The sequence below is a fragment of the Terrapene carolina genome, unplaced genomic scaffold (assembly GCF_002925995.2).
Source record: "Terrapene carolina triunguis isolate 2854851 unplaced genomic scaffold, T_m_triunguis-2.0 Scaffold613, whole genome shotgun sequence".
NCBI classification, from domain to species: domain Eukaryota; kingdom Metazoa; phylum Chordata; order Testudines; family Emydidae; genus Terrapene; species Terrapene triunguis.
This window is the reverse complement of record NW_020664964.1, coordinates 634,102-649,136: the sequence shown is the minus strand read 5'-3', so window position 1 is coordinate 649,136 and position 15,035 is coordinate 634,102. Positions and strand designations below refer to the sequence as shown.

The 15,035-nt window shown below is 42.4% G+C and overlaps 1 protein-coding gene across 1 annotated transcript in view; it reads right to left on the bottom strand.

The window, feature by feature from the left end:
* Positions 1-15,035, bottom strand: part of LOC112107756 (dynein heavy chain 5, axonemal-like) — a 273,895-nt gene that overhangs the window by 91,119 nt on the left and 167,741 nt on the right. Inside the window, exons 60-62 of the mRNA XM_026659242.1 lie at positions 9,521-9,739; positions 7,565-7,741; positions 1,010-1,204 (exon numbers count right to left, since the gene is read on the bottom strand). Coding sequence (XP_026515027.1) covers positions 1,010-1,204; positions 7,565-7,741; positions 9,521-9,739 — 591 coding nt within the window. The remainder of the gene's footprint in view (positions 1-1,009; positions 1,205-7,564; positions 7,742-9,520; positions 9,740-15,035) is intronic.

The following is a 15,035-nucleotide window of genomic DNA, read 5'->3' as shown; positions in this document are numbered from 1 at the left end:
GGCCCTGTCAGGACTCAGCCCAGCTCTGTTGTGGGACTTACCTGCTGAGCTGGCCAGATAGCTTCCGCCCTGTCTTTAGGCTCTCTCCCTGAAAGCTCAGAAACCCCTAGTGGGCTTTTCTGCTTTGAAGCCATGACTCCACAGGGCAGGGCAGGGACCTGACATGCCACTCTGGCTCCAAGCCCCATGCCCTGGGAAGTGGCAGGACATAATTCCCTCTCTAGAGAGCCTGTAAGTGCTGCCTTGTGTAGGGAGCACTGCTTACATTTAAGCCAGTTGTTTGCAGGACAGCTCAGCCATGCCCAAGTGGGGACAGAAGAGTCTGGCCGTGGCACATCCAAGTGGTTGAAACCACCACACTGCTATTTACCTGATACAGGGGAGGAGGAGGAGGAGGAAGATTATAACTTGCAACTGCACAAAAATGAATAAAAACAAAGACGATAAAACAAAATAGTTGGGAGAAAGTAAAAGGCCAATTTGTCATACTTCTGGAGGCAGAAAATCTGGTGGCTTGAGTTGAAGGGCAGAGCTTAGACTTGGAGCCACCAGCAACACCACTGGACCGCTCCTGAAGGGGCATTGGCCCATGAAAAATGAATGAGGAGAGAAGGTGTGCAACAGAAAGGGAACATTAATGTGGAAAGTGGACTGAACAAAACATCTATTTGAAGATCTCAGAGGTCTGGAATGTGACAGTAAGTCCCAAATCCCAAAGAGGATTGACTGGTGACTAGAGTGTGGGTGAAATGGTCAAAGGTGTAGGATAAATACAAGTTATCACATGGATATCGTCCTTTTACATAAAGGCATAATATATATGTAATCTTTACAACATTTTTTTACATTTTTTCACCACGGACAGAATATAAAATGAAGACTTGATTCCAATTACCATAGTGCACAGCCAAAATATGGTAGTGTATAATTAACTTGTACTGGTTATTATACTATTAGCAATGATCTAACATGACACAAAGATGAAAAATGCTTTAAACAGAGAATGTACCTGGAGTTCATTATTTTTTTCCTTATTCTTAATCCAGATCTTTCCTTGACCTTGTGGGTCAATCAGCAAAGGATATCGAGATGCCTTTGTGACAATGATGCCATTCTGAATTGAAAGGTCATCATTTGGAAGACCCTGGAGGCTCCATTCTCCAATTGTAGCATTGTCAACAAGCATACTGATGAGGTTAAGATCCTAATATAAAAGATTAAATTATAATCTGTTAGCATGCTATTATTAAAAATGCTTAGTTAGAAGCTAAAGTTTCTGAAAAAGCAAACATACTTCACCTCACTGGGTTTTAGAGCTTGGGCTCCAGCTTGAATGGGAATGCCTACACTGCTATTTTTAGCCCCATAGCATGAGCCCCGCAAGAACTAACTGGGACTCTGAGACTCGCTGCAATGTTTTGGTTTTTTATTTTGAAAAGTAGATGCACCTTAAGACAAAAAGGCTAAGTGACCTGACTGCTCCCACAGAGGGAGTCAGTGTCAGAGCCAGGATTAAACTGCAGGAGCACTTTGCTCCCAGTTCTGTTCTCAGTCCACAAGTTCACGAGCTACTCTCCTTTTTGCCAGCTCAGCTACAAGCAGCCACTTTATAGCCATATCTGCTGCAGGCAGCCTTTGTCTTCAGCTTCATCCTGCGAAGCACTGCCCAGTCCAGCTGTAAATTCATATCATGCCCTCCAATGGATCCGAAAGGGGGGGAGTGAATATCCCACAAACTCCAAATCATAGCAATTAACTTACATTTTCAAAGAAAAGGATTAGAAACTTACTGTTAAAATGTCAAGGCTTTCCCCAGCTTTCATTCTCTTTTAAGGCATGATTCTGCAAAGATTTACTCACATGCTTAACTTTATGTACTGTAAGTAGTCTGATTGGCTTCGACGGCCTACGTCTCCCCAATTTAGATGGGGTCAGAGCTAGGTTTGCTATTGCCAACCCCAAGAGTTCAGAAATTATGAGTCAGGCCTCCATAAATCCAGAGATTTTAAAAATAATATAGTTTGAGTTCTTTTTTTTGCCTTTTGTTTTGGAGGCTTTTCACATTTTCATTCACATTTTCAAGGTTTCTCCGCAACTACTAGGGCTAGAAATATCTTTCTTTCTTAAATGTAAGCTGAGATTCTTACAAAAGCAGATGACTCTAGAAGATGGAGCTTTAAGAAAAACACCAAAAATTGCAAGACTTGTGATAAAATCATGAGAGTTTTAGCAACACTGGTGGCTGCAAGACCTAATGGCTAGATCTATTTGCATTCCTTTGACACCTTCACTCTGACCATGTCAAAACTTTAATAATTTCACTTCAAGCTGGGAAAAGTGAGGCACAAAGAAGTTAATAGTAGGGCTGTCTAGCGATTAAAAAAATTAATAGCGATTAATCGCGCAATTAAAAAATTATTTGCGATTAATTGCACTGTTAATAATAGAATAACATTTACTTGAATATTTTTAGATGTTTTCTACATTTTCATATATATTGATTTCAATTACAACACAGAATACAGAGTATAGTGCTCACTTTATATTTATTTTTTATTTCAAATATTTGAACTGTAAAAAACAAAAGAAATAATATATTTCAATTCACCTAATAGAAGTACAGTAGTGCAATCTCTTTATTATGAAATTTAAACTTACAAATGTAGAATTATGTACAAAAAAATAACTGCATTCAAAAATAGAACAACGTAAAACTTTAGAGACTACAAGTCCACTCAGTCCCACTTCAGCCAATCGCTCAGACAAACAAGCTTGGTTACAATTTGCAGGAGATAATGCTGCCCACGTCTTATTTACAATGTCACCTGAAAGTGAGAACAGGCGTTCACATGACACTGTTGTAGCCGGCGTTGCAAGATATTTACGTGCCAGATGCACTAAAGATTCATATGTCCCTTCATGCTTCAACCACCATTCCAGAGAACATGCGTCCATGCTGATGACGGGTTCTGCTCGATAACAATCCAAAGCAGTGTGGACTGACGCATGTTCATTTTCATCATCTGAGTCAAATGCCACCAGCAGACGGTTGATTTTCTTTTTTGGTGGTTTGGGTTCTGTAGTTTCCGCATCGGAGTGTTGCTCTTTTAAGACATCTGAAAGCATTCTCCACACCTCGTCTCGCTCAGATTTTGGAAGGCACTTCAGATTCTTAAACCTTGGGTCAAGGGCTGTATCTATCCTTAGAAACCTCACATTGGTACCTTCTTTGCGTTTTGTCAAATCTGCTGTGAAAGTGTGCTTAAAACGAACATGTGCTGGTCATTATCTGAGACTGCTATAACATGAAATATATGGCAGAATGTGGTTAAAACAGAACAGGAGACGTACAATTCTTCCTCAAGGAGTTCAGTCATAAATTTAATAACACATTATTTTTTTAATGAACATCATCAGCATGTTCTCTGGAATGGTGGCCGAAGCATGAAGGGGCATATAAATGTTTAACATATCTGGCACATAAATACCTTGCAACGCCACCTACAAAAGTGCCATGTGAACACCTGTTCTCACTGTCAGGTGACATTGTAAATAAGAAGCACTCAGAAGTATCTCCCATAAATGTAAACAAACGTGTCTGTTTTAGTAATTGGCTGAACAAGAAGTAGGGCTGAGGGAACTTGTAGGCTCTAAAGTTTTACATTGTTTTGTTTTTGAGTTCAGTTATGTAACAAAAAAAAATCTACATTTGTAAGTTACACTTTCACGATAAAAAGACTGCACTACAGTACTTATATGAGGTGAATTGAAAAATATTATTTCTTTTGTTTATCATTTTTTACAGTTTAAATATTTGTAATAAAAAATAATAATATAAAGTGAGCACTGTACACTTCGTATTCTGTGTTGTAATAGAAATCAATATATTTGAAAATGTAGCAAAACATCCAAAAATATTTAATAAATTTCAATTGGTATTCTATTGTTTAACAGTGCAATTAATCGCGATTAATTTTTTTAATCACAGTTAATTTTTTCAGTTAATCGCGATTTAACTCGGATTAATCGACAGCCCGAGTTAATAGTTACATTTGCAAAGGTGGATACCTAAAATTATACACCTAAATCTATATTTAGACTTTTAGATAACCTGACATTTAGAGGTTCCAAGCATCTGCAGCTCTTAGACTTCAGTAGGAAGTTTGGAGTGCTCAGCAATTTGAAACTCAGACCACTTGCCTAGCTATGTGGTCAGCTGTATAAATTTACACATCCCAATTTGCAAATGGGTGCATAAGTGACTTGGGCACCCTTGCACAGAGCAAGGCAGAGAAGTGAGATCTTCTGATGCTGAGCCCTTGTGCTTTAACTATAAAGCGGTGTTCTTCCTGGTTGGGAAAGTCCAGGGCTCTCCATCTGCTGCCTATCATGAGCACTTAATTCACTGAAAAATTATTTTAAGACTATTGCACACACACTCATTGAAATTTTGTTGGTCTTTGAAGGACAGCTAGCTAAGCAGAATAGTCAAGTATGTCTTGAAACCTCATACTAATTGTGACAGTCTATGTCCAGCATGTCTAATGTGAAAAAACAAAATAAGTGATCAGTATAGAAACAATTTAAGAAAGATAATTCCCCAAATTCCGAGGGAAGGTGGCTGAGTAAAAATGTAGTCAGAATAACTCTAGAGAAACAGAATTACAGGTCACTAATTTCTCCTTCTCCAAGGACACTGTACTCCAAGGTTCCCACTCCTGGAGAGTAAGAAGCTTGGGGAATGTTCCAAAGGCAAATATGGCTACAAGAACCTTTTGACAATGAGTGTTTGGAGAAAGTCCTCTCTGGGATAGGCATGGCTAGAGTGTGGGCAGGATGCGACGGGGTGGAGGGGTGGGGAGGAATCATTCTTCCAGGCCATGGAATAGGAGTGAAGCTGCTCCCAGGCTATTAGCACAGCCTAAGGACTGGAGCAGGTACTACAAGCCTAGCATGTCCTCATGCGGGTAGCAGGGGAGAAGAGGGGAAGATCCACATAACAGCTGATCTGTCAGCCCTGGCCTGATCCATACCTCCACAATACCCACTACAAATAGCCACACTAAGAGCTTCAGGAGCTGGGTTCTTTGGGGTGCAGACCTCTGTATGGACTCATGGATTCCTGCTGCCCAGCCTGCCCTAAACTCTGGAGCCACAGTGGCTCTGTTCCCCCTGTGTCTGCAGGAGAGGGCCTTGTCTAAACACACAGTTGCAGCGATTTAGCAAAAGGTGTGATGTTCAACCAATGCAACCTTGTGTGTGGATAATCTATGTCAGTTTAATCCTGTAAACAGAGACAAGCCAAACTGATGTGTGTCCATGCACAGGAAATTGCATTGGTTTAAGTCAGTGGTTTTCAAACTTTTTCTGGCGAACCAGTTGAAGAAAATTGTTGATGCCCGCGACTCAACTGAGCTGGGGATGAGGGGTTTGGGGTGTGGGAGGGGCTCAGGGCTGGGGCAGAGGGTTGGCATGTGGGGGTGGGGACTGTGGGGTTGGGCCGGGAATGAGAGATTCAGAGTGTGGGAGGGGGCTCTGGGCTGGGGCAGGGGGTTGGGGTGTGGGAGGGGGTCAGGGCTCTGGACTGGGGCCGGGGATGAGGGGTTTGGGGTGCAGGAGGGGGCTCTGGGTTTGGGGGGGCTCGGGGTTGGGGCAGGGGATTGGGGTGCAGGAGGGGGTCAGGGCTCTGGGCTGGGGGTGCAGACTCTGGGGTGGGGCTAAGGATGAGGGATTTGGGGTACAGGAAGGGGCTCTGGGTTTGAGGCAGGGGCTCAGGGCTGGGGCAGGGGATTGGGGCGTGGGGTTGGGGTGCAGGCTTCCCACTGCGCCCTGGAAGCAGCCAGCAGCAGGTCCGGCTCCAAAGCGGAGGCGTGCAAGCAGCTCCGCATGGCTCTCACCCAAAGGCACCGCCCCACCCCGCCCCCACGCTCATGGCGGGGGCAGCACGCAGAGCCCCATGTCCCCCCCACCTAGGAGCCAGACTTGCTGCTGGCCACTTCTGGGGTGCAGCGTGGTGTCAGAACAGGTAGGAACTAGCCTGCCTTAGCTGGGCAGCACCGCCCACAGGACTTTTAATGGCCTGGTCGACGGTGCTGACCAGAGCTGCCGTGAGCCAGTGCCTTACATTCCGTGACCCAGTACTGGTTCACAACCCACCGTTTGAAAACCACTGGTTTAAGTAAATCAGCTTAACATCACACAGTTAGTTAAAATGGTGCAACTATGTGTAGACAAGGCTGAGGGACAGGATTAGGACATGGCTGCACTTACTTTCTAATTTCTAATGTATGTGAGTGTAGAAATAACATTTCCCTATTCTAAAGCTACAGCGTTCAGTACTATAGTTGGTTTTAAGAACATTTTCATGTCACTTTAAAACTTAAAATCAAAAACTACACTGAGATTAAAAATGAAGCATGAAGCCTGAGAAACGGAAAAGCTGTTTAGTTCCATTTTACAAACATTTTCTAGCAAATCTCGATTATCTTAATGTTATACTTAAGTAACCCTAAATCCTAGTAAACCTTATTGTGCGAGTGAGGAGTCAATTGCTTTGACAACTTAATCTGTAAGAACAGTGGGTTAAAGTATTCATTACACAATCTGGCAGAAATATGAAACAAATAACAGGAGCTTTCATCCGAATCCATCCTTGATATTCATGGCTTTATACTTCAGAATCATAACAACAAAATAAGTGATTCTAGGTTGACCAGATGTTTAATGCAACCAAGAGTCCTGTGGCACCTTAAAGACTAACAGATGTATTGGAACATAAGCTTTCATGGGTGAATACCCACTTCGTCAGAGGTTTAATGTTGGTGGGAGGGATAGTGGATAACAACAGAAAGGGATGGTCTTGGTGGCAACAGGAAGAGGTGCTTGGGAGAGTGAGAGAAGGGAACCTCTGCTCTCCTCAGCCAAACAAGCCTCTTCCCTCTCCTACAGGAGGAGTGTGGGTTAAAGGATAAGTACAGAGGGGTGGGGAAGTCCCTGAAAAGTTCTGGCAAGAGTGTGATAATCCTTTTAGGGGGAAGTCCTTGAAGCACACACGTACTCATTGCTTTTAGTGAAACTCACGTGGACACACCTTGAAAATAAGGATATTTTGGTTTTTAGGGGCAGTGTCACCCTATACATGCTGACAGGGATCTGGTGCCTCAAATTGCCGCCACTGACTTCAATGGGAGCAGGAGCAGGCTCTTTTTTATATTATCTTACTGTCACTAAATACCGTATATAGCTAAAGTGATTTACAGAAATATTAACCTAAGGGGTTCTCAGATTACAGTAACCTGGTTGAATTTGCTAACTCCACCATGTGATTCAGTATGTGCAGGATTTATGATGTACTGAAGTAAAAAGAGAGGATTTTTGAATGAGATTTTTTTATATTAGCATATTTGCCAAGTTTTTTATTTTTATTTTTTAAAAAGAAGGAGATGGAACTTGACAGCCTGTAAATCTTTTCAAATTATTTCTCTGTTAAGGATTAAATGTTCTTAACAGTATTTCTCTGTGGGGTACAATAATGTATCTTTTTCTAGAATGCAGGAATACTTACGTCACTATATGGAATCCTATTTCGATCCATTTCTGTCTTCCACAGCCGGAGCAGCAGGTTCCTATACTCCTGATTGAATGGCCCAGAGTAAGAGAGAAATCCAGTGGCTAGAAGAACATTTCCCACTAATCGAATAATTTGATTTTGAAAAATTTTGCTGCTTTCTGTCCAACGTATCTAAATTTTAAAATGTTGTAAAGAACTTTGTTAAATAGGCACAAAATTCAACTGAAGTTCAAATCAAAGCATCTATTTTTTCTTCCCGGGATATTTTTACTGCTAATTGAACCAAGAGTGTTTTGGGCTTAAAACATTCTATTCTGAAAGCATAAGAAGTTTCCTAAATAATTTTTTTTAATTATTCCCTTACTGTTATGAATTTCTATACTCATTTGTTTTATATGCACTATGGGCCTGGTCTTACAATCTTTACTTAAACAAAACTCTCATTAAAGCCAGCGACAGTTTTGTCCAAGTGAAGACTGCAGGACCAAGCTCTGTGTATCCCCTTATCGTGCTCTCGGTCGGTCTCTGAAAGTATAGCAGACTCACAGGTCTGGAAAGATCTTACAGCTCAAGACCCATGAAAACTCACCATACTGAATTGCAGACACATGTTCAGATTTGCTCTTTCAGTTTATGTATTGGCTTAAAAATATGTAGCCAAAGCTTTCAACACTTTTCATATATATTTAAAACACAATAAAAAAAACAATGACAGCTTTTTCTCCTCAAACTTCGAGACTTTGTGGATGCAATGGTGGAGGCAAAAAATGTCTTTATAGTTCCTGCACAGCATATACTTGATGACTGAATCAATTAGATCAAGTCTTGCACCACCACTGGTCCAGCTGTCCCTGTTTCTGCTTCAGCAGTCACAAGTCCTCCATAAACAGGGTGACTTGTGAAGAACCTAGGGAAGAAGGCACCAAGGAGCCAACCCATCAAACTGAAAGACACACGGTGAAATCCTGGGCCCACTGGAATCAATGGCAAAACTCTCATTGACTTCACTGAGGCCAGGATTTCACCCAAACAATTATTATAAGGTGCTACCAAATGATCAACAGAGATGAACAGTACCCTCCTTCAGAGTCCTCTGGAAAGGTTCAGGTTCCATTAGCCTCTGAACCCGGGCCATCAAAGCAGTTCCCTCACCCTCACCAAAAAAGGCAACTTCAAGCTCAAAGCACATGGGGCAATGGTCACTCCATGACATGGTCAAAATTTCCAACCCTAATGTGTTTTGGGGTTCAAAAGATATATTCAGTATTTATCGGAAGCACACACAATTTCATAAAGGCAATGCTCCTCATAGTCTATCTTCAGATATGCATTCTGAATGGAAAACAAAGTATTTTAAAGATCTGAAATGCTGCCAGGTCTTATTGTTCTACTGAGTGAAAACTATAACAACATCTGTGACCCGATGCTGTCTTGCCCATGGGATATTGACAAATCAAAATTATACTCTATTGGTTAACATGTTTGTCAACTCACAGACCTGCAACTGAAAACAGTTTTGCAGGGAAGTAGTCAATACTTTGAACTACTATTCTTGGGTATATATAAAAAAGAACAATTCTTTTCATAATATTTAATTCAAATGTTTAATTAAAGACCTATTTCATGATCCTATTGAAGTTAAAGGGAGTTTTGCCAGTATTGCACCCAGTGCTTGAACCAAACCCTTAGCCCAACACGAATTGCAGAATCATGATCTAAATGTGCATACAAAAGAGCCATATTAACTCAACAGGCTATTATAACTTTGTTATATACACACAGCTCAACCAAGAATTTTACATATATATAAGCAAAACACAATAACATTCACACTACAGTATATAGATGTCACTTTTTGTTTGTCAATTTATTTGGCACTATTGATTGTTGCTATGGATTGTGCTCAAAGCAATTAATTTTTGCCGGATCTCTGCTCAGCTGCATCAATACCTTTTCTCCACCTAATCCTTCAATTAGGGCTGTGGCATTATTCATCTTCCGTCTGCATGCCTCAGCATCATCCAGTAAAGTCTGTTTCTCTTGCATGGCAGCATTATACATGGCTTGTACTTGGTCCAATTCCCTCTGTTTCTCATCAAGCTGGTTCTGTGCATTATTTAATTCCGTTTGGGCAACTGCTAGCCTTGCTTCCTGCAGCGCTAGATTTGCCTACAAAAATTTAGAGTGAAAAATATTAAATCCCAATTATCTGACAGTTCTAACTCATAGCATTATTCCATACTACTATAGTGTGGTATGTACTGTACAGTACCTGGGTATTATTTTAATACAACGCTTTGTTTGAAACCACAACATTTGAATATAGTTTCTTTTTTCAATTATAGTTATTGCTGGCAAGAAATCACAACATTAAGCGGCTTGATGTAATATTAAACTGCTTTGATTAGTTAGTAATTTCAGGCTGATCAGTTAATCATACAATGCATCTTCATTTTCAACAGTTCAGAATCGGCAGTGCACTCAAAGACCATCATGAAACAGCTTAACACTAGGGACATTAGGCAATCGGTTCAGTATTATACCCAAGACTCAAACTTTTGTAATTTCTTCTCAGGGCAAGAACAAATGACAACTGTGACTCTTGAATTATGAATAGCTAATTATGGAAACTACTGATTTTCCTCCCAATTACTTCTGTGATAAAAGTAAAAGGAAGCACAATATACCACTTGCACTAAGCATGCATTTTTGCTCTTCTGGGAGCTAAAATCCAATCACCATGCTTCACCTAACTGTTTAATTCTTAATTACTAATATTTAATCATTGAAATCTGAGCTCATGACTGGTGCATTCCTACCAGACAAAACTGATGTTTATTCAATGAATTATGAAAAGTTTATTCCAATATATACATAATTGTAAAAATTCAGGGAGCAACTAAAGAAAACCCTGCTTAGTAATCACATTTATAAATAAAGATTGTTTCCAGCTGAACTGGTTATTTGGGAATTTAATGAGCATGTGGTTTAATCAGCATGTAACTTAACTCTATACTCCTTTTGTTACAAGAGTTCTGAAGTGGTCATGCATTTTCTGTCAAAAGCTTTATTACCCGTATATATTCATAAAAGGTCTCACTTAGGCAAATATCTCCCACCTTGCCCAAGCCAATAAACAAATAGAACATTGACACCATTAGGATGACTCTGTAAACAGTCTAAACGAGCACTGGTTTGTAACACAGGGCTCTGCTAAGAAAATGTCCTTAATTCTAATTATAATATGCTTGAAATCCAGTGAATTGCCCTTGCTTTAGTTAGTGAAATCCTTGTGAAAAAGAAAAGCCAAGTGCATGTCTTGAGATTTTATCCCAAGAGCAGGGCTGGATTTAGTGGCAGGTGATCCAGGCAACTGCCTGGGGTGCCACGTTTGGGGGGTTCCAGGCTCGGGGTGCTGGCTAGTTTACTCAAAATCAACTGACAAAGTGTTCTGTTTTTGTTGCAAAATATTTGACAAGAATGCCAAATTGTTGCTTGTGTTTTCTGGGTACAATTACTGGCATAACTTAGCTGATGCTCTGAAGCAACATGAAAAGTCACCTGGCCATTTTATGCCCTACTCCAAATGGATGGAGGTCGAGTCTAGGCTCAAGCTAAATAAATGCACAGACGCAGAAAACCAACACATTATTACTGTAGAAACCCAGCATTTCGAGGAACATGCTCAAGTGTCTGATCTCAATTACCCTCTTCCTTGCAAACATGGGAGGCCGGTGACCCGGCTGCCTGGGGAGGCTAACGCTCGGCTCCTCCCCTTGTGCCTGAGGCCCTGCTCCTCTCCTTCTGTCCCCTCTCCCCCACAGGAGCCCAAAGCACCCCCAGCGCGCCCCCCTGACCCCAGTGCCGGATGGCCGGGGGGCGAGGACCCAGCCCCGTTGCGCCACAGCCTCAGCTCCCACAGCCCCTGGGCGGCGCGACCACAGCATCCCAGCCCCGGTGGTGTGGGTGGCTGGGCAGTGCAGCTGCCACGCTCCCAGCTCCAGGACTCTGGGTGTCTGGGCAGCACGGTCGCCATGCCCCCAGCCCTGGGGCTCAGAGGCCAAGCAGCGCAGTTGCCACACCCCGAGCCCCGGATGGCCCCCAGTCCCAGTGCTCAGGCACCCACCCCCAGAGCGCCGGGCAGGCAGCGTGGCCCAGCACCAGCCACCCCGGTGACCCCGAGTCCCTTCAGGAGGCACAGTGGCCTGGGGGCAGAGCCACAGTAGGCTGTTTGGGGAGGCACAGCCTCCTCTTGCCTACGATACCCGCCGCCCATGCTTACAAAGAATAATTTGGCTTTCCAGAGCTCATCGGATATATTGTTCACTGAAATAATGGTAATTTCTTTGGTTTGGTAGAGCTCCTTGGGAAATACCACAATGTCATTCATGAGCACCTACATTGAGTGTTCGTAAAGAAGCTGTGGACCATTACTGCAGCAAAACAATACAAAACAAATTGATTGACCTTATGGAAAGGAACGTGCTTGATAACATATTGATGCAGCTCGGCAAAGCCAGGTACTATGCCGTAATAATGGATTCCACACTCCCTACCTTAGTCACAGTGAAAAGATCTCATTTACAGTAAGATTTGTTGATGACGAGGATGGCTGTATCCAAGTAAAGGAACATTTTATCTGTTTCTGGTCTGTGGACAACTCTATTGGAAAAGGCCTAACAGAAATGTTCATAAATGGTTTGAATGAGATTAAAATAAAGCTTCAGGACTGCTGTGTCCAAGGCTACGACAATGGTGCAAACATGACAGGAAGAAACAATGGTGTCCAGACAAGGATCTTTGCGTTGAATCCAAGAGCTTTCTTTGTGCTTGCAGCTGCCATTCCCGCAACATGGTTGTGTCAGATGCAGCATCATTTTCTTTACATTCAGTATCTCTCTTCGGAGTACTACAAAGGATATACGTCCTGTTTTCAGCATCAATTATCAGGTGCAAGATCCTCACGGCCATGTTACAAATCTGACTGTGAAGCCGCTAAGTGATGCTTGCTGGGAGAGCTGCATTGACCGCGTAAGGCCAGTGAGGTACCAAGCAACTGAGGTTTATGATATACTGATGGAACTGGTACAGTCAAGTAAATCCGAGGCCAGAGTCCGACACAAGGTGCAAAGCCTACCAAACCAGATCACTGACTTCAAATATCTGGTCTCAATTGTGCTTTGGCACGATATCCTGTTCCAAATAAACATTGTAAGCAAGGCATTACAAACTCAGTTGATGGATATAACGACCACTACTACTTTGATGAGAAGCTGCCTTGATTTCTTTGTGGCCTACAGAGACAACGGATTTGAAGATGCTATCACTGCTGCCAAAGAAATGGCGGAAAATTTAGGAGTTGAGCCTTTCAAGGAAACTCGTATTCATCAGAAGAAGAAACAGTTTGGTTACGAAGGCAGAGATGAAGTGATAGGAAGCTCAGAAGAAAAATTCTAGAGGGAGTTTTTTTTGCTCATTCTTTGACACTGCTTGAGTGTCCATAGAAGGAAGGTTTGGACAAATGAAGCAGCATGAAAAGACCTGGGGAGGGGAGGGGTTTGTATTACTGGCGGACAGGAAAACGCTCTTGGACAATTGTACAGACCTTCACTGGACACTGACACATGGGGAATGTTCAGACGTCAATGATAAAGACCTCTATGTCAAATTGGACAACATCTGTCACATTCTGCAACACAGGAAGCACTCTCTTCTCCAAATCATTCATGATGCAGAGCTGACAGACACTTTTCCTAATCTGTGGATAACTTTGAGGATTCTGTTCACGCTGCCGGTCACAGTCGCAAGTGGTAAGCACAGCTTTTTGAAGCTCAGGCTCATTAAAACGTATCTTTGATCGATGATGGCTATTTTATCACTTCAAAATGCCATTGGTCAGTCTTTGGATCTCTGTAACACTCTGACAGTTTGCAAGGGCAAGGGTGAGAAAAGCAACCTTTTGAACTAAAGAACTAGAGTTAACATTCTAAGGCTGTCATCTACTGCAACACTATTTAATACTGGTCCACCAAAGGTTAGTGCTCAGTTCAATTTGTTGACATTAGTACATTTCAGTTATTCTTAAAATTAAAAGGTTTCTATAAACTTAGAGGAAACCATTTTTATTTGCTTATATATGGCATGAATAAATACAGATTTACAGATCCTAGCATGCAAATTTATCATCTTATATGATAGGGATAAATCATGCATGCAAATCGTGCATCAAAGTCACGAAATGGACTACAAATGCAATAAAAAATAAGGTATTCAAAAGTTTAATAAATGGGGGGGGAATCGCTGAAGACGCTCCTCGCCTGGAGCACCATATGGTCTAGAGCTGGTCCTGGCCAAGAGTGATAAAAAATGCAGCATGAAGTCTGGTGGGCCCTAAAAGACACTGCTCTGTCAACAGAGAATTAGAAGAAAAAATCTGATTTATGTCAACAAAGGGAAAATATATTGTTCCATGAATTCAACCTCAGGGGAACAGCAATGTCAACAAGAACTTCAGTAACTATTGTCACTGCATCTGCTGACATTCAGCAGATCATAGAGACCAGGCTGGTGATGGCAATTATTTTATAGTGGAGAAAAACAAGGAAAAATACACACCATGACACCTAAAGGTGAGGTGTGTGAGACAGAGAGAAGACTTGAGAGAGAGCTGGCCCCCCACAGAATGGGGTATTTGGAGCTGAAAGCTAATCCAACACGTAGAGGCAGGTCTTTGGGAGAAAAGAACTAAATAAATCAACTGGAAGAGGGAGCTTAGGTATCAGGGCCTGCTGCAGAGTCAGTTTGGAAGTAGGAACTGCAGCTGAATCAATCTCCAGTCAAACTAACCAGTGCAGCTGGCCTGAAGTGGGCTGCCTAATTGGCTACCTCACCTGATTGGTTGGAAGAGTCAGCAGACTGGCTCTTCAACACAGCAGTTCAGCAGCTGCTCAAAACATTAGCCCATAGCTGGGATAGTTCTTGTGCCTGCTTGTTCCCACTCCTGTTCCTGCCTTGGACCCAGTCTTATCTCACTCCAGGGAAACCAGTCCTGACCCTTGGCTGCAATTCCTTACTTTTAGCTCTGGAATCTGACCTCTGACCCTGATTATGACCCTTAGCTCTGATTTCTGACTTCTGATTTGAACTCTGACCCTTAGCTCTGGTGCCTGGCCTCTGACTCCAGCTCTGACTCTGGTCTGTGACTCCTGGCTACCAACTCCTGCTCTAACCACTGGGCGTGACTGTCCATGTCCTGGTCACTGACAGTGTGAGTAGCCAAGCACAAACAATAAGAGAACTAGGACTGATAGGGCAAGCATGGATTCGATAAAGGTCAATATCTCTCTGACAGAGATAGTGGGAGCCCTACAAGACCTTGCAAGCGCAGATTGCTGTCCTGCAGGCACAGAATGCAGCCCTGTAAGCTCAAGCCATGCCACCTTCAGCTGTGACCCCTGCTCCTCAT